Below are 18,743 nucleotides of genomic sequence, written 5' to 3'. Positions count from 1 at the left end.
TATATTTAATGAGAAACACCTTAACATGGGCGCAACACTGCGTCTCTGTGTAGACATGTATACAGTAATGCACACATGCTTCTATTTATCATTTATTTTTGACTCTGTAATAGACAGCTGTTATGAGCATGTGAAAACAAAGAAGATAATGTAAAAGTTCATTATTATACTTAAGATATTCCTATCTAAACAAACTCAACAAAATAAGAAACAGAACTAAGTGTGAGATAATGACTTATTAGTTGGGACAAGCCCTTTAGAACAAAATCCAGTTTATGTAATGGGTGTTGCAGAAGTGTAGAAAGGCCCATCTGTCTCTCTGCCTATTATCCGAAGCCTTAATCGGGACTTACAGCAGGGCAGGCTAAATAAACAGTAAGTAAGTTGTCTTGTGTAGAGGAACGTCAATGCCTGCAACTTGCTCAAGCCTTTGCTCTGAATAGTTCTGTATTGACCCCTCAGGACCCCCCGAGAATTCCCTAATTGAAAATTAATATTGAATCAATGCCACGGGACATTTGCATATTGATTATAAACATCCAGGAAGGCACCAAGTATGTCTTGGATCAATAGGGCCCTTCTGCAGCAGGCCGAGTGCACTACATCACATGGCAGCTGCCTGCTCCTGAGGTTAATGACTGCTGCTTGTTAAGGAGCTCTTGTCAGGTAGAATCCAGCCGCAGGGTCTTTCTGCCAAAGCTGGCAGCAGGTGAACTGCGGAGGGTGGAAAAGGAGGCACAGATGGAGTGGATGAAGGGGAAATATGGGATTCGAGCAAACCCTTATGTTTAAAGCAACGTTAAGTCCAAGTATATCTCTTCATAAGGTGCGTCAGCGACTTGTAAGCATCACTGTTGCCCTTGATCAACCTGAGAACCCTGACCATGCTATAACACTGACCATAAAATACCACAACCATGTGTGTTTGAACTGTATATGTGTATGTATAAGGGAGGATAAGGAAGGGAGGCTGATCAAAGATAACGCCAGCCATTTCCAGCCCCTGAAGGGAGAGAAAACAATATTAGGTAGATCAAAAAGGGCCTTCTTTAATTTGAAATGAAACTTTCACAGCATTACTAGACAAAGGAGAACAGAAATCCTCTACTTTAAAGCACTGATTAAGATTCAACACATACATTCCTCTCCCAAACTCCCCATAATAGTTTCCACATGTTGAAGAGATGTGAAGAGGTGGAGGAACAGAGAAGGGATGGCAGTGGAGACAATGGAGTTTAAAGGTTAGGTACAGATAGAGGGAGACGAAGAAAGAGAGTTCCAGTAAACCACAGTCACGGGTAACCTGAGCATGGAATCCCACAGAAAACCTGACTGGCTGGTTTAGTGGCGATGCTGAAGCCTGGTTAAACTAATGGGGCCCTCTAAAACTGGATGATTCTCTGAACCCACAGGAGACAGCAGACCTGGTGTGAAGTACATGTGAGAGCAGCTTATCCTCCAGTCTATGAAAGACAAGGTCTTGAATTAATGCCTCTGTGCAGACTGTGTCCATTCTCCCCTTGCCGCCCCCCACCCCCCCCACCAACCCCAACTCACACCCTGCACTGGGAGCTAGGGTCTGGGAGCTGAGAATGGAGTGCCGGGCCCAGAGAACCAGGCTGCATCTGATTGCTTCATTATAGGCCCTTTCATTGACTTGGTTGCACTGAACTGATGAACTGAGGCAGTGGACAAGAGCACATAATAGGAAGAAATGAATTCTTATCACAGCCTTCTCAGGAGGCCGCTGGTCCTGGCTGGAGCCAACAGAAGCCATGGCTGAATGGAGAGGAGGGGGCTGTATGCTGGCCCATTCAAGAGCTAGATACATGATCTAGACTGAGGACATGATGGAGCTTTCAGATGGTGGATCAGTAAACAGGGGAGGAACCATGAATCCACAGAGAGGCATATTATTGTAGGCAGCTTGTTTTAATGATTAGTTTGGTGATTAGTGTTTGCTTTCTCCTGGTAACTGACACCTACGGCATTGCATTTTTTCAATTGTTTATTCCTGCAGTCCTCCAGAGGCAGACTTCTGCTAGTTAGAGTCCCTGCTTAAAGCCTCCTAGCTGCACCCAAACACCAACCACTGAGATGAATAATTAATTTTGTACCTTATTGGGCTCTCACCCCTAACTTGGCAACCTCTGGCTAATGGGTGAGGAGAGTCTTCTGCAGCAAGCACAATAACGGCACGCATTAAAAAACAACAGCACCACTAACACCTACAGCCATGCATACAGTAGAAAAGCGAGATGTTGTATAGCACAGCACCAATTTAGCAGGAGGCTAGGTCTCCATAGGGCAGGGGCTGCTAATCCCTGACCATGCCTCAGAGAGGCTAGGGACTCTACATCTCTGACCGGCCCGCTCATTTCCATGCCTTTATGCATAGTCAGCACTAAACCGAGCAAGAGGCAGTAGAAAAACCCTACGTTTTACAAATGCTGCAAATTATAGACCATAGACCATTAACGTAACAGTTTGCTGTAAAAGTTACCTTAAATTATGTGATGTTGTGTCATCATAATATTCTACAAATGTGCATAAATTAAAAATCTATTTAGCGGATTCTGCTGATGGGTCGATCAGGTACCACACCTGCCTGCATGTGTGCTCTCTCCTCTTCCTCCTCCCTGCTCCCATCAAATTGTTCCCCTCCCCCTCCTGCTCATACCTGTTCACTTGGCACAAAATGGATGCTGCAAAGCCATTTAATTGGCCTCCACTCCAGAATCCAAGGGCATTTGAAATGTCTCTTTAATAATATCTCTTCCCCTACAGAACTGGTCTTGACAGTGTTTGGGATGAATGTACTTGATAGTAACGGTCTTACAGCCAGTGGACATCTGACAGTCTTGGTGTACATCCTAAAGATCTTTTGGCCTCAGTGATTGCTACAGGGACACTGTGGGTTTTCTTTTTTCTTTCCTTTTTTAGCATAGGCTAAATGTTACAAGAACAGTATTTTGGTCATTTTAGAACAGCTGGCCCATGTTTTAGCCACATCATCAGTTTCATTTTTTTTTTTCCATTCCTGTCTCTTCCTCTCCCTCTCCTGTGGCTGAGCCAAAGATAACTGAGTAGCAGTGTTTGACTGTAATCACTCCAAGTCTCTTTCTCTGGAGAGCAGCACAGCGGGCAGCACGGTTCCACCCCTCTAGGAGCTTTCAGCCCACTTTCACAGTATTGTGACATGTTCATGAAGAATCAGATAAAGCCAATGTTGTTTACATACGTGTTATGCACAAGCACATGCCTTTAAACTCTATACATTGTTGTGGAGAGATCTATCTTCTTATGATCAACGGTAATCAAACTGTGGTTAGAAAGAGAGAAAATGTGACCCACTCTGTAGAACAGTAATCTTTCAATAAACTTTACAGCAAAAAAAGAATCCTAAAGCAGAGTGAACTGTGTAGGCCTGTTCTGTCAAGTGTCATTCTGGGGCAGTTTTGAATCTCAGGTAAAATTGAAAGCCTAAAGCGCTTTGGAATACTGATTAGGCTCCGATAAATACAGGCTGGATATACCACTGAGATTAGTTGGATAACTAGTTAAAATGATGGTTGAATTGGTCCATTGCATCCCATCATCTGGCTCTGAGTCTATTTTGTAATTAAGGCTGTAAGGTGTGTGCATAATCAAATAAATAAATAATTCTGCCTGAACTATGTGATAATAAATTAATACATTACAAGAAGTGAATAAAGGAGCAGCTAATTGCATGAGATGAGTCTTTTTCATTAGCCTTTTGAGAGGAAATTTCATTATATGCATCACAAGCCATACCGCTAGATGAAATCCAGTTTTAAAAGTATGCAAATAAGAATGAAGTATAATGTTAGGAAAAGCATAAGAGTCACAACACTGCTTTTAAACAGACATCTAGTTGTGATGTCGTTATTTAGTTTTGATACAGTTTTCATTTGACCCCTCTTCACTCCAAAAAGTGATGAGCCGAAGTCACAGGAAGAGGACAACACTGAGTCTTTAAAGAGAAATGCCTCATAACCCTGAGAATGGTGCTGAACTGTGCTGTTAGTCTCTGTGTCTTTGAGGGTTTGTAGCTTCTCAGAGGCATTTAGTGTCTGCCTTTTTGCGAGATATAGGAACATATGACTCTCTGAGTGAATGTTTTTCTCAGATTTTAGTTTGGATTAAGACATAACATTACTCAAATATTGACACATCTTCCTTGATAATCACATGTGGATACATAAGAGGTTTATAAAGTTGCAATGAAGGTGATCTGTGCTAATATTTTTGGTCCGCAGCTAAAATAATACCCAGGATTGTTTTTACATACTTCCAATACACCTTGCAGTATTGATATTCAGTTTTGTTCACTGTCTCTATACCTATTGTTGCAAGCGAAACATAAACTTGGTTAAATGCATCTCCAATAATTGCACCTCAAAGTTGGTTGGATTATTTTGTACATAATTACAGTGGAAAACAACCTGCCTATTAAGCCTTTAATGGCAGTAATACAGAAAGCAATTACCATTACTTTGCTGCTCACACTGAAAATAAAAAAGATTTCTCTAAATTAAAAGGATCCTCTGACTACTGCTAAGGCTAATTGTATGGGGTCTTGTACAGACATCTGGTTGTACATCATTTGTAAAGGCTAAATGCTGATCAGTTAGGAAGGCCTTTACAAGCTGTGTCCTAAGTGTGTGTTTTTGGGACTGCTCTGCTGCCAGGGAGTCTGATAGCTCTTGAATTATTTATCTATCAGGCTGCTGGACGGTAGTCACGGCGACCTAGGCCCCGTAGTGGTTGTCTGGCGACATCTCCCTCCAACAGTAGCCATTAGCAGACAGGGGTAGGGGTGCTAATGAGCACGGGTGCAGTGTGGATGTGACCAGAGTTTTCTAAACCTCCAACTCTTCCCCGCATATAGACCTTTCCACACTGAATAAAGACGCACGAAAGATTTACAAAGATCTGAGTGCAGAACTTTTTAATTAGGGAAAAAACAAGGTTAGAAGAAGAAAAAGATTGAAAAAGAAAGATAGAAACAACCGCCCGTTTTCCTATTAAGGAGAAATGTCAAGCGCGGTGGTGAAGCAATAGTCTGTGTGCATCCCTTTGTTGTCCTCCCTGACATTGAAGGCTAATTTTTCATGGTTATTTGAACTGGAAAATGAAAGAGAGGTTTGCGATTATTTCCTATAAATGACAACACAATTGCATTACGCTTCAGTACAAACACAGAGAGGATATTGCCTTTTCATATTTCATGTGAAAGTAATGGATGGGCTATGCAAAGAGGAACAGAAAGAAAGACAAATGGTGAAAGAAAGCTCCCTGTGTTTGATTTGTATTAGAAACTGAATGCATGGAAGTAGCAAGAGTTTTTTTTTTTTTTTTTTTTTCAATAAGTGGTAGCACTCTCATGGATGTTTTAAAGTGCCTGCACAGTGTAATCATTGGATTTCTTTAGCAATTAGCTATGAGCAACCAGCCAGCGTGGTTGTTAGAGGAAAAGTTGCCCGGTGCATCCACTGCAGTCTCTGCTATAAAAAGATATATCCATAGTAAGGTCCAGTAATGTCTCCATGTATATCTTTACAACTGCATAATATAATAAATAAAAACATATGTGATAAATATATAAGCCAACAGCAGCCCACCATCCTCCACCTCTCCTCTCAAGTATCATCTGAACTTAGCAGGCTGTTAAACTTTAGAGTGCAAACACACATCAATGATGCCCTACATTTTATATTTTAAATAAAATTGATTAGCAAAATTGGTATTCATAACCTTGTCAGATTCTGTTTTATCTGGGTGTACGCTTTCATAAACAAACAGCCAGTCAGGCGCTGGGCTGTGGATGGAGACAGGGAGTCAAGATGACCATCGAGGAGGATGGCAAACCAGCCCGCTCTGGAGGGGCATGGTGAGAAATGTGTTTGTGTACTTTGAGTTTACAAAGATTGAAGGACCGGCAGGAAAGCCTCTGCCGGCAGGACTCATGTAAATAGGACCCATGTGGGAGCTGTGAGCCGGACTCCTAACACGCGCCGAGGTAGGCGCTACATACATCCAACCATAGCAACATTGATTTTCTGAGCTAATACCTCCACAGAACAGTCCACAGGCAGATGGATGCACTACAAAGATATGCAAATGGTGCATTCGATAAATCGACAGGCAGAGATCTTTTTCAGACAGTCCACTGTACTGGTCTGCAGTGCCTAAAAGGAGAGATAAACAGATAAGTACCTGTTAATGGACACACACATACACAAGTGTGCACACTCAGGCAAACATACAAGCACCTGCTTGTTACCTGAGAAAACTTAGATCGATAATAGAATTTCATGTTAAGCAGAGCCGCATCAGAAAGGCACATCAAATAAAAGCTGGGACTATCCAGCATTAGTTTTTGAAAATGAAAGTGCTATTTTTAATGTGGCTTACTGTATTTTTAATTTTCAAGGTTTTCTTCAAGAAAGCTTTTTGCACTATATCTTGTGTCTAATAACAAAACAAACTGTGGGTATAGTCATATTCAGTGTGCTTATTAGTCAGATATGAAACAAAAGCTGCTGGGTGTATGTCATATATAATAGATGTGGGCTGTCTTGTTAAGCCCAGCAGGCTGTATGTGGCTGTGTCTCTGTGGAGAAAGGCTCTGAAGCTCGCTGTACCTGGTAATTAAAGAGAGTTTGTGGCAAAAGCCAAACATCAGGAGAGATGAGCTATGAACAAAAGAGCTGTGACAGTTTCAGGTTATGTGATTTTTGTGTCCCTTTTTTGCCAAATGAAAAATCAATACATTTTCCGGGTTATACATATTCAGAGTGTCCACCATGCTTCCGCCCTGATGGAGAGAGGGGCGGGGGACTGTGGGCCAGAGTGGGGGGAGTCGCCTGTTCGTCTGTCATAACTGTACCATCGCATTTTCCAACCCACTGGTGAATATTTCAGAGTTGATGTGATTGCCCTTCATGACAGCGGTGGTGGGTTTTTTTTTTTTTTTTTTCTCCTCTCTCTTTTTTTCAGACACCCCTTCAGCGACCCCCACACTCCGTCAACCCACCCCAATTCTGTTTGGTCCCTTTGAATGGCTGCAAATAGGTGAAGGCATTGTAGTGTGAGCTGGAGGAAAAAGAAAAAGATGCATTAATAAAAGGAGGTTGATTTAAGAGGAGGCAGCAGTGGAAGACGACAAGCATAAATGCATGGCGGGGGGTGGCAGAGAGGCAGAGTGACTCTTTGTGCAGGACAATGTCCCTCAGGCAGAGTAGATGGAAGAGCACTGCCCAGTGATGTTTTTGCCCCCTATCCAGGCTTTTAGCCCACCATCCTAGCAGGGAAAAGTACAGCCTGCATCTTCCATTGTGGACATAATATGTGTTAGTGAGTGGCCATCATCTTGGACATTCAAGGTAGTCACAGTGTGGCGTGTGTGTGTCAGCTGAGGCAGAAGAGTGAGCAGTCCCTGAATGCTCACTCTCTGTGTAGCCACATTAACCTAGATCCTCCTCTCCTTCATCACTCAACTAAAACACAAAGAGAAAAGAACTAGAGCAGCACTCACTTTATCCATTTTATTTGTAATGTATCTAAACATGCCATTAGCAGGAGAAGAATTTCTAATTAGTATCATTTCCCATGAGATAATACTTTGGGGAAAATATTTAATACATTACATGGTGCTCAATAACATTTCATAAAGTATTAAGAGCAAAAAAAGCGGTCAAATTAGCCACGTTTAGTGTGTTTACGTGTATTTTTTCTGTTAAGGAATATTATTGAAATGCGTGACTTGTGCGTGTGACTCTTTGTGGCCTGAGTGCACTGAGCATCCTTTAAAATAGCCAGTGACTTTGAAAGGCAAGGTGGATCACATTAAGTGTTGTGTGGAAGACCTATGGGGCTGGTTTGATGAGCCGGCACCACTGGGAGAGCGGTGGAGCAGTGGAGGAGGGGTTGCTGTGATATTGTTCTAAGTCGGTGTGAGCTATCACTGCTGTTTGTGATTAACTTGCCGTTTAAAGTTTTTTTAGTTATTAGCTGCCCTAACCCCGTACCCCTCCTCCATCTCCTGCACCTCCTCCTCTGCCACCCCCCACCCCCCCCAGATCCACTCCCCTCCTGCCCTCAGCCCCATGGAGACACAAAGTATTCATTCACATTTAGATCCTGAGGTCACAGCAGGGCCAGCAGGGAGAGGCCAGCGAATCCCCCCGTAGACAGGTCAGGAATCTAACACGTAACTCCGACTAGCAGCGCTGAGGTAGCTTGCTCTTCTTTCCTTTCGAAATGTGAAAGTGTGTGGGAGAGAGGGAGTGAGTGAGAGCACGAGTGAGGAAAGAAGAGTACAGACACACTTTCATTTTGCGAGCGAGTGTGTGTGTGTGTGTGTGTGTGTGTGTGCGTGACATGTCTACTGTTCTGTGCGTTTTCTGACATTTTACTACATTGATGCTGATGTGCAGTTGTTTGTATTTTATGACACTTTCATTCATTTCAAATATTACCGTTTCCATTTTTGAATGTATCTCATATTCAACATTTAAGTCCATTTAAATGAGTAGAACTGGAATGCATGAAAGGTTCATCTGACTGTTTTGCATCTCATTGACACAACATATCATGTGTCCACATTTTTTACTCAGCTTGATGCCTTGTAATGCAGTGGCCAGTACGGTCACTGATAATACCATGCTGTGGTTTATTGGTTGTTCATAAGCGAAAGCCCCTCTTGTCTATGGCTAGATTGTGGCCATGTTTTGCTCTGTTGTGGTTTTATGAGAGGTAGCTTCTGAGGACGCAAGGAGGGAGCTTCTGTGAGTGTGTTGGACGGGGGGGGGGGGGGGTCACGAGGGGTGGGAGTGTTTTCCTGTGTGTTGTGCTTAAAAAGGGGGGGGGGTCTTGCGTATGGGGTGCAGAGGTGCTGATATGAGGAGCGGACAATGCATGAAAGCCCTCAGCATGGGTCCTGTGTCTCATTGTCCCATGGTACCCTCCTGTCACTTTCATTTTGCACCCTCTAGTCCAGAGTCAGGCCAACTTTGATATAAGGAAGGGGTGCAAGGGATGATGGGGGGAGCACGAGGGGGATTTTTAAAAGAAAAAGTAGGGGAGAAAGATAGAGTCTGTGAAGTGTGAAATAAGATTGCTTTTTATCCGACAGTGCAGTGTTAAAGAAAAGGAAGCTGTCCGGCCCTGGATAAAGCGGGGGAAGCACACCTCTATGATTTACAGTGCGATCCTGTGACACCTGGTTAAAATGATAACAACAGCCTCAATAATCATAATGAGAGTAATGAGAGCTTAGACACACAACTCCACACAAGAGCCCAGAGAGAAGCAGTGCTCAACCCTCGATCCCGGTGCTCAAGAGCCGGGGAGAGGGAGAAGCTCAGCACAGCCCGCGCGCTGGTTCTCCAGGACTTACGAAAAATCAAGAGTGATAGACAAGACAGAGTTGTTGACCGAGATGCTGTATTTGCAACAAAAACGAGCAGACTGTCACTACTGTTTGAGGAACACTGGATCCATTCTCAGGTAGGACTGGAATTCTGTACTTTAAGAAAGGCAGTTATCATTATAGCAGTGTATTCTGCTGAGGCCGAGGATGGAGGAGGAGCCTGACCTAGTGAAAGATATCTAGAGTGACTATTATTACTTGCTGCTGCTCTTCTCTACAGTCTGGGAAGGAATACTGGAAAGTGCAGTGGTTACTATCAATTATTTATTAGGCCGTTTGTGCTTGTCAGTCTGATTAGCATTACTGTAATCACTGCTCTTCAGGGGAAAGGATGGCTGCTCTCTCTCATCTGAAGGTAATCTTGCCATTTTCAGTATCTCATCTTCACCGGACGCCTCTTGCATAGCATCTGCTTTTGTCATCTCCACATATTTCTTCCCTTTTCCTCTTCCCTCTGTGTTTCCGTCTGTTGCTGCTCGGCCCCTTCTCTCCCCCCCCACCCCCACCCCCCCCAGCACCTCATTAATGTGTGTGAGCAAGTTACTCTCTCCCAGCTTGTATAGAGTGACACCTATGGGTCTGATTAAGCCTCTGCACTCACTGGCAAGACACAAGAGGGGAAGGCTGCTAAGAGCCTATGTGGTGTGTGAGTGTGTGCCTACGTCTGTGCGTGTCTGTCTGCGAGATGATGGAGCAGAGAGCCCATGGACTGTCCCCACTGAGTGACTGGCAGAGCAAAGCTGATATGTATATGCTTAGAACAAATGAGTGTAATCTCTGTGTCGGCAATGGGCTTATTCAGCTTGCATGATTAGATTAATGGAACTGTTTCATATCATTGTATTAGGATGGTTAATGAAGACAATTAATTAGAAGACAACCTTCAGGCTATTGTCCTTTACATCTTTCAGATTTGGGTTAGAAATGGCCTGCTGCCATAGCTTTGAGTGTTTCTCCTCATCTATTTTCAGAGTTAATCTATGGCTACAGTTTTAGTGTCTCTTCCATTTGCATCCTACTCTTAGGCCACTCATGACCTTTCATTAATTATGGTCGGCCTGGCTTTAATCATTCCGTAATACCGTTGGAGATGAGACGAGGAATAGGCAAAGCCATTTGCCACTTAAAGATGTAACGCTGCTCCTGGAATTAAATGTCTGCATTTCTGCATAAATTATGGACAGGGTTCTGTGTTGTGTGTGCTAAAAGTGTCACATACATGAATTGAGCATCTAAATAAAGAAGTATTGCAAACACAAGGAAGAAAAAATATCAGTACGCATGTGAGCATGTACAGTATGTGTGCAGGAAGTTGGGGGGTGGGTACAGGGAGGCTGAATAGCATTAGAATATTGGCTGCCTATCACAGTGATGTTTAAGCACAAAGTGTGTATTAATGTGTAGGTGGGGAATTAGTCTCACTACAAGTGTCACATATCTAAGAAATGACACGTTGCCCCGTTTTTAAAGGTGACAAAATTTACCTGGGGATTATTTTGTAATCTGAGCACCTATGCAGCTGTACAGTATCCTAATTCTCGTGGAGTTGTGGAGATTTATGCAGGCAGGAGTTAGATGGGATTTTGGGACTCGGCAGGAGATCTCTGGTTTTCTGGGAATGTTTAAGATCCGCCTCACCAGCACGGGATGGGCTGCACTGGATGGATTTCATGGGTTACCAAGGAAACATAATAGAAACATGGTTAAAAATAAAAGAATAAAATGTATGTGTGTGTGTGTGGGGGGGGGGGGGATCCAGGGAACACTTAAATCTGTTTTTTTACTTGGAGCCAGTCATCCTTTTTAGATATTTTTATTTAAACACGGGATCGTTGGATCACAGGATCAGCTTTTAGCAATAATGTGTTACAAAACAATCCTCACACCGATCACTTGCCCAGACAGCTGTTTCCTACAGCATTTGTATCAGCAAGCAGGAAATGGAAGATAGTGTTCCTGTCCTGCCAGCAATACAAAGGTGTTTTCCATTGACTTTGATTTCTTTAAACTGAATAACCTCACACATATAAGCATGCAGTCTAGAATAATAGAATTATTGTTATGGTAATAAAAACCTCTTATGATTTTGTAGCTATGGTATGTGTTCAGTCAGTATTTGTCAAGCGAGACAGTGTTATATGTGCCTTAAAAATAGCAAACATATACTCTTGAATATCCAAGCTTTATAACCTACAGAGGAAAAGAGATTTTCTTTCATGTACATAGCATGGAATAAAATGCCAAACAAAGAACAATTTTTTAATATATCAACATGACTTATTTGCATAAAGCATCTCTATTTAGACTTTCAGGAGAAAAAAATAGAAGTTTCTGAATATTCTATCAATGAGTAAGACCGTATAGTAAAGGCACTGTGAGAATAGCCATGTGGTTCAGACATGTGTTCAAAGTGTATCTGCGATAATGACGCATGCCAGAGTGTGAGAACACGATGTCAACTCTGTATACAGTTTATGCAATGTTTCATAACTGACAGGATAAACAGTGAGTGTTGGAGATAATGTAACATCATAAAAGTGGTTTTGGCTGTGGGTAGTCATGTGGTGAGCTAAGATTGGATGTTGGATGATGACTTCAGGGCTGAATACTTGAACAGGATATTTTAGTGACTGTTGTAGCATTGTCAATATATCAATACCTCATAGAGTAGAGACCTGAGCATGAAAGCATTTTCAAAATGCATTTAAGTACATTTGCTGAGAATTAGCTGACTTGTGTAATAACTGATAGGGCCTATTGACTGCGGCCTAGTTTACTGTTGTCAAATCAATGCTATTGCATGCAAGTCCCTCTACTTTTAAACAAACTTAACAGGCAAAGGGATGTTCAGGGGGCACTGGAGGGAAATAAACAAGATTGATGCCCTTTTTATTATCTGTTTTTGCTATCTTTTCCTCTGTGTGTTACTTACAAATGGCGTTATCGGATATCCATTGTTTGGACTTCGATGCTCCTAAATGGTCCTGATATATCGAGCTGAGGCTTTTAAGGTGGTTACAGGGGATTTCTTCCTTTGACTTGGCATAAAAATAAAATGAATTGTGGCTCTGAAAGTTTTAAATATTTATGTTTTTTTTTTCTTTTTTTCTTTTGCAAAAGAAAGATGGGAAAAGTGACATGAGGCTTGTATTGGAAAGTAACCTAGCAGATTGCAGCAGGGGATAATGTGTGTGTGTGTGTGTGTGAGAGAGAGAGAGAGAGAGAGAGAGAGAGAGAGAGTGAAAGAGTATCGTGGCTTGTCTAGTATAAGACCTTTCTCTTATAGGGTACTGCTTGCAGAATTATTTTTCCATCTGCCCACTTCAGACCACATGTGTGCTTTTTTTCAACAGTTTTATGTCCACATTAAACACAGGAAACCATATTTGTAGCATGGTCTTGAATACAAGGAGAAATATAATAAATTACAATAAAATATACAATACAGTACAAATATAATAAAAATACCAGTTTTCATAATAATAAACAATAATACATATTTGCCTTTCTTCTCCGCTAATAATATAACAGATTTTTTTTTTCTTGTTAAAATAAATATCACAGTGATGATCAGACAGCACAGGACAGAAAGCAGAAAGCAGATTCTGCCCTCTTTGTCTGCTAGCCTTGCAACTGTGTGTCAGCATATGTAATTGTTGCAAGCTCCTATAGAAAAAAATGCTGCCGTCCCTTTAAGTGCTTCCACCAATTCTGATGGCATGGTAATTTACATATCCCGTCCTCCCTCCCCCTTCAGGAGAGCTGAGTGAGGATGTGGAGGCTGCTAGTGAGACCACCACAGACCAGGAGGACCAAACCAAAGACAGAGAAAGTGGGGGGGAGAAGGAGCTCACCAAAGGGACAGGTAAGGCCAATATTTACACCACACACATTTAGGGAATACTATTCACAGGGAACATGTGGCCCTGCAACTGAATGGTGCTGAACAACAGGCCTTTTGTCTACTTGAATTAAACATATTTTAACAAAATACTGAGAGCCTTTCTAGGCATTAAACACTCTCTCTCAAAACTCCCTAAATTCACTTCTAGTTTTCAAAGGCTTCACTTTCATGCTGCAGGTTTCCAGGCATTAAATCCCATCAGTTACAGTTAGGATAAACTGTCAAATTAGGTAATATGTTCAGGTGACATGTGACCAATGTTTTGTCTTTGCTCAGTAGGTGATGTGAAGAGAGGGGCCTGTATGCATAATTCCGGCTGAGCCATGTGTGTACACACACGTGATAGCACTGCCCCTTTCTCAACTTTGCTGCACACACACAGGAACACAGACAACGCTTACCTGTGTTTAATGTTACCAGATCAGGATGGTTTTGTCTGTGCGCGTTTTTATTGACATGTATTGGTGGTGAATCCTAAGCAGGGGGATGGGCTTAGGGTGAGGGGAGGAGCTTTAGGCACGAGCAATTTCTGGTCATTTCCTATTTTTTTTAAAAAAAAGCATTTGTTGAAGAATTTTCAGGTTGGAATTTTTCAAATCTTTTCAAATCAGGAGGGTGTTTCCAGTTTGAATGGCTCAGCAGTGTCTTGTTTGATTGGTTGTTAACCCTTCATTGAAGTATGCATGTGTAGATGTTCTTTTTTTCTGTTTGTTGGGCCAGTTTTAAACATCACCCTAAACCTTGACAAATGTTTGACTTTTGCTGTGACTGGGGTCTGCCTGGAAGACTCTATATTCCTTCAACAGAGGGACTGTTTACAATGAACGATGACAGCCCTGATGATTGCAGGAGTACACAACCAGTTGAGGTGCTTTTTGCAGTTGTAGTTCTATTGTTGGTAGTAGTGTGGTTAGAGGAAGTACTTAAACACGGACAGTTTTTATACTAATATTAAAAGCACAACCAGTGTCAGCACTAATTGAATAACACTGATGCTCTATGTGGAGTTAGTGTTAAATAGAGTGTGAAAGATGTTGACACTTACAGTTCTTTTGGCACCTGCAGTACTTTTAACACAGACAGCTACAAAGTGCGCTATCCAGCGTCATTTCCTCGGCGTGAATGGAACTTGGTCTCAAGTACAGATTTTGCCAGACACAAGTTTAAAGCAGCAATCTAAAACTGATTGTGATCCACACGCTGTACAGTGTGTGTCCATCACTGCGTCTAATTATATAGAAAGCTCTTGTTTACTGATTGTATTCAGATTTATGAAATGTCAGTGTAAATGAAATATAGTCTCAATTTTCTTTTCATGTACAATTTGCTTTGTACACCTGTGTTAGAAAAACAATGTTGGCAGTTAAGACATCTCTTATTCAATAGAAGAGATTTCTGATAATGATGACACTGAACAGTAACAGGCCTGGATAGATGCTTCTCACTTGTCTAACTTCTTGTGTTACTGCAGGATGTTTTGATTTACACTAGTCAGGTTAAAAGCTGGAAAACAATTCAGACCTTTTGCATACCTAAGTTTTTTATAAAGTGTAGCAAAAAAAAAAACTTCATCACAGTGTTTGAAGCCCAGGCTTTGTAAAATGTCTTTGATATTCGAACTTCTATTTTAAATGAGGCTGAGTTGTTTGTGCTCTTTGAAAGGGCGACACTCTTCTTTGATGGAAGAAATAATGATATGCATGCCTGACTGAATATGGCTAAAAGTATGTTTTAGCACATCAAAATAAAGCACTTTAAAAAGCATTAAAATGAGCTGGCCGATTAATAATTCACTCATACCTGTGGTGCACAGGAAGACGACTCCTCGCATTAGGATTCCTCCTTTTTGAAAGGCATGCAATTTGATACAAGCATATTCAGTTCCTTTCCTCCCCTCTGTCAGTCGCTAATCACCAAATAAGTGTGTTTCTGTGTTTTCACAAAGGAAATATGTGCTTGCATATGAAAAATTTACAGCTTCCCAGCAGCTTATTAGAAACGCTTAGTTAAAAATAGCATGTGCATTAGGGAACCAGGTCTGAGGTTCTGTTTGATGTCAGTGAAAAGGTGGGTGGGTAGGTTGGGGTGGTGGGTTCAAGGCTGTGTTGTCAGCAAAAGGTAGACAGCTGTAGTTTAATGGAAGGGTCCCTTTTTGTACTTCAAACTTTTTGTGATTGATGAATACAATGCCCATTCAAAGCAAGTACTGAAAACCTATCTTGTAGGGGAAAAAACGGAGGAAGACCTCACAGTGCATTTGGTAAACACAGGATCACTTGTTTGGGCTACTGTCTGAGGATGTTTGTATAGTAGGACTACAGATGGTCTATATGTTAGAATATGGTGTATGAGCATCTTGGCCAACCTGTTATTTATCTGAAAGGTGCTCAGTCTCACACTGTCTGAGGCTGAGCTGTTTCTAAGGTCCATCATTAGAACTACTGAAGTATTTCTTCTCATCATTGTCATGTAGCTGTTGGAACAGAGCACAACATTGTTCCTTTACAAATGACAGTCACTGTCAGACAGATAGCATTAGCGAACACAGAAAAAAGGCATCCTCCTTTTTAAAGCCACTGTCAATCTTATTTTCTCTTTCTTGTTCCAGTGCTCCTCAGTATTCATTAAAATCATTTAGAGGTACATCAGAAGCCTTTGTAAAATGCATATGTATTCAGCATGTCATCTCTTGAAAGATGCCTTCATTATTCTGTTGTTTTTTTGTTTTTTTTTTATTTCAAAGATAATACATATACGTACATGTACAGGCATTCAGACATATGTAAATGTCATAGCTGCCAACAGTGCAGGTAATATGTGGTGCAACTTTTTGTGATTATACAGTATATTATCATTGTATTTATCCTGAGAGAAGAAAATACAAATGAACAGTAAAAGTATGAGTGGGATACTAAAATCTTAATGTATTTGCGCAATGATGTTCATGTTGGCAGTAGCTGCAATTTAATCATCCTGCATGATTAGTAATTCAAAGGGTCATTTTTAATGCTAGGTATGAAATATGTATAAACGGAGAGCCACGAGCCTCTTCCCTCTCTCTTCACACCATCCTCGCCAAGCTGAGACAGCCATGGCAAACGGGAAGAGCGTCTGCATAGGAGCGGGTTCCTTACCTCCATTAAAGCAGGTGGTGTATTTATGCAGTGGCTGGATGTATGGGGATGCAGCAAGGAGAAAGGCAGGGTGGCGAGTGTAGTGGAGAGAGGAAGGTGAAGGGAGCAGAAAGAGGAGGAAGGAATGGAATTGTTAAGACACCTGCAGACTTAAACACAATGTGATTTGACATATTTAGCATAAATGCAATGGGAAGGTTATATTAAAAGTTAAGGGGCGAGGGCTATATGTAGGGAGATGGAGAGGGAGACATAGTCTCTCCATTCTGGGGCTGGGAAGATGGTAGTCCTCTGAAATTGAGCTTGATAAATAATTCTTTTCATACCGCTTTCCTTACATTCAATTTATGGGCACTAGAGCACAGGGGGTGAAAAATTATTTTCTAGCCTGGGTCATCCACATTCTGAGACCAGATCAGACAGACTTCTAAGCAAAAACAAATGAGTAATTAGTAATATTTAGCATACAATGATCTATATTCTGAATGTCAATGATTCTGTGATTCCCTTTGAAAAATCTTACCTGCTTTAGATAATGTAACCAATTAAACATACTGTTGAGCAAAAGGGATGTTAGTATGATGTAAGTTATTGTGTTTTTTAGATGCCATCATCACAGCACATGTTTGTATGCAGTGATTCTTTTCATAGTATCATTCGCCATGCTGGACTTTATCTGTGCAAGCTTGGGTTTAAATGCTAGAGTTGTAAAGGTACAAGTGCGTAGGAGTATTTGGACATAGTTATGTGGAGCACCAATTAAAGGTGACACACAGGTTCTAATTTAGCATTTGATTAGCTGCTGCACACCGCTTTTACACTGCCTATGTACAAATAGTGCATAGTGTGATATTTGTCTACTTTATTATGCCCCAAAACACTGCTTTTACCTCTCGCGTATTGAGCTTGATAAATGAAATCAGAATAGGTAAAATCTACATTTATGCAAAATGAAAGCTATAATTCAACAATCGCACGTTGTTTGTAATGAGATAGTAACAGATTATGATGTTAAAACTAGACATTTCCTAACAATATTTATCATCTATTAGAGGAGCATTTACAGAATGTCCCAAGTCTGTGCTCTGTGTCTCTTTTTTATGAGGCTCCTACAGAAGGTTTTTAGACAGACCAAATAAAAAATTGCTCCAAACAATTTTCAGTTAAATGTTGATGCTATACCTGAGAAAGTGTTTAGGAGAAGACTGAGCAGCTGTGCTTATACAGTTCTGTGTGTGTGTGTGTGTGTGTGTGTGTGTGTGTGTGTGTGTGTGTGTGTGTGTGTGTGTGTGTGTGTGTGTATGTGTGTGTGTGTGTGCGCTTTCATCCACCTGTGTGCTTGTATAAATGTGCTTCAGCATGCACATGTGCACATACAGGTGTGCTCTGTGGAGGAGAAGCAGATGTTGTGCCGTTCACTGTAGATGCTGCATTAAGGCTGTATAATGAACATGATGATTAGCATCCCCTAGACCCAACACCATGGCATTGCAGGCTGCTCATTTTTTATCGTGCTCTGTATTATGCGGTTAGTCTTCTAGTGTGGCTCATGCAGGAACAGACATAGCAAATGTTATGGATTGTTCTCCATATAACAGTGCAGATATGTGGGTTTAATATAAGCTGTGGTTGAAGTTGAAATTGCATGCTTATGGTTAGTTACAATCAAATTATTCAAGTTTATGTTATTGTTACTCTAAACTGGAAGACATTCAGTGCAGTGGTGATTTGTTATTGCTTTTAAAGCCTAAGTACGATGAGAAATCAGGAGACAGAGGAGTGAAAATGTTTACATATTCATATCACGTCCTTTGAGTGCTTGTCATCCCTCAAATTGTAATTCCTTTTGTCTTTGAAGATAATAGGCCATAAATTGTCCTTGTTTGTGAGCCAACTCCCTGAAAGCTCAGTGTTTATGAGTTTTACAGCGGGGTGTCTAATGGCCAAGCAGCAGTGCTGTGTCTCTGAGCGTCCTGTAAAGGTGAACGCCATGTCACCCTGTTGTTCAGTGGCCTGAAGATTAATAACGCTTCTGCTAATTAATATCTCCTCTCAATTTCTTCATCTCGGATTTGCCTTCCTTGCAATCATGTTGTTAGGCTGCACAACGCTCTGCCACTACACAGTTTAATGTTTCATTCTATACATGCAGATTTGAACTTATGATAAGGATAGGAAATATGAATAGGAAATAATAATGATTTCATATGTAACTTTCAGTATCAGGTTTTTGAATTCAAGGTTTCAG

The 18,743-nt window shown here is 41.3% G+C and overlaps 1 protein-coding gene across 1 annotated transcript in view; it reads left to right on the top strand.

Moving 5' to 3' along the window:
- Positions 1-18,743, top strand: part of zfhx3b (zinc finger homeobox 3b) — a 136,018-nt gene that overhangs the window by 96,667 nt on the left and 20,608 nt on the right. Inside the window, exon 6 of the mRNA XM_070832750.1 lies at positions 13,215-13,322. Within this exon, the coding sequence (XP_070688851.1) occupies positions 13,215-13,322 (108 nt within the window). The remainder of the gene's footprint in view (positions 1-13,214; positions 13,323-18,743) is intronic.

This window comes from Pempheris klunzingeri, chromosome 1 (assembly GCF_042242105.1).
Source record: "Pempheris klunzingeri isolate RE-2024b chromosome 1, fPemKlu1.hap1, whole genome shotgun sequence".
Taxonomy (NCBI): domain Eukaryota; kingdom Metazoa; phylum Chordata; class Actinopteri; order Acropomatiformes; family Pempheridae; genus Pempheris; species Pempheris klunzingeri.
This window is presented reverse-complemented; position numbering and strand designations above follow the sequence as displayed.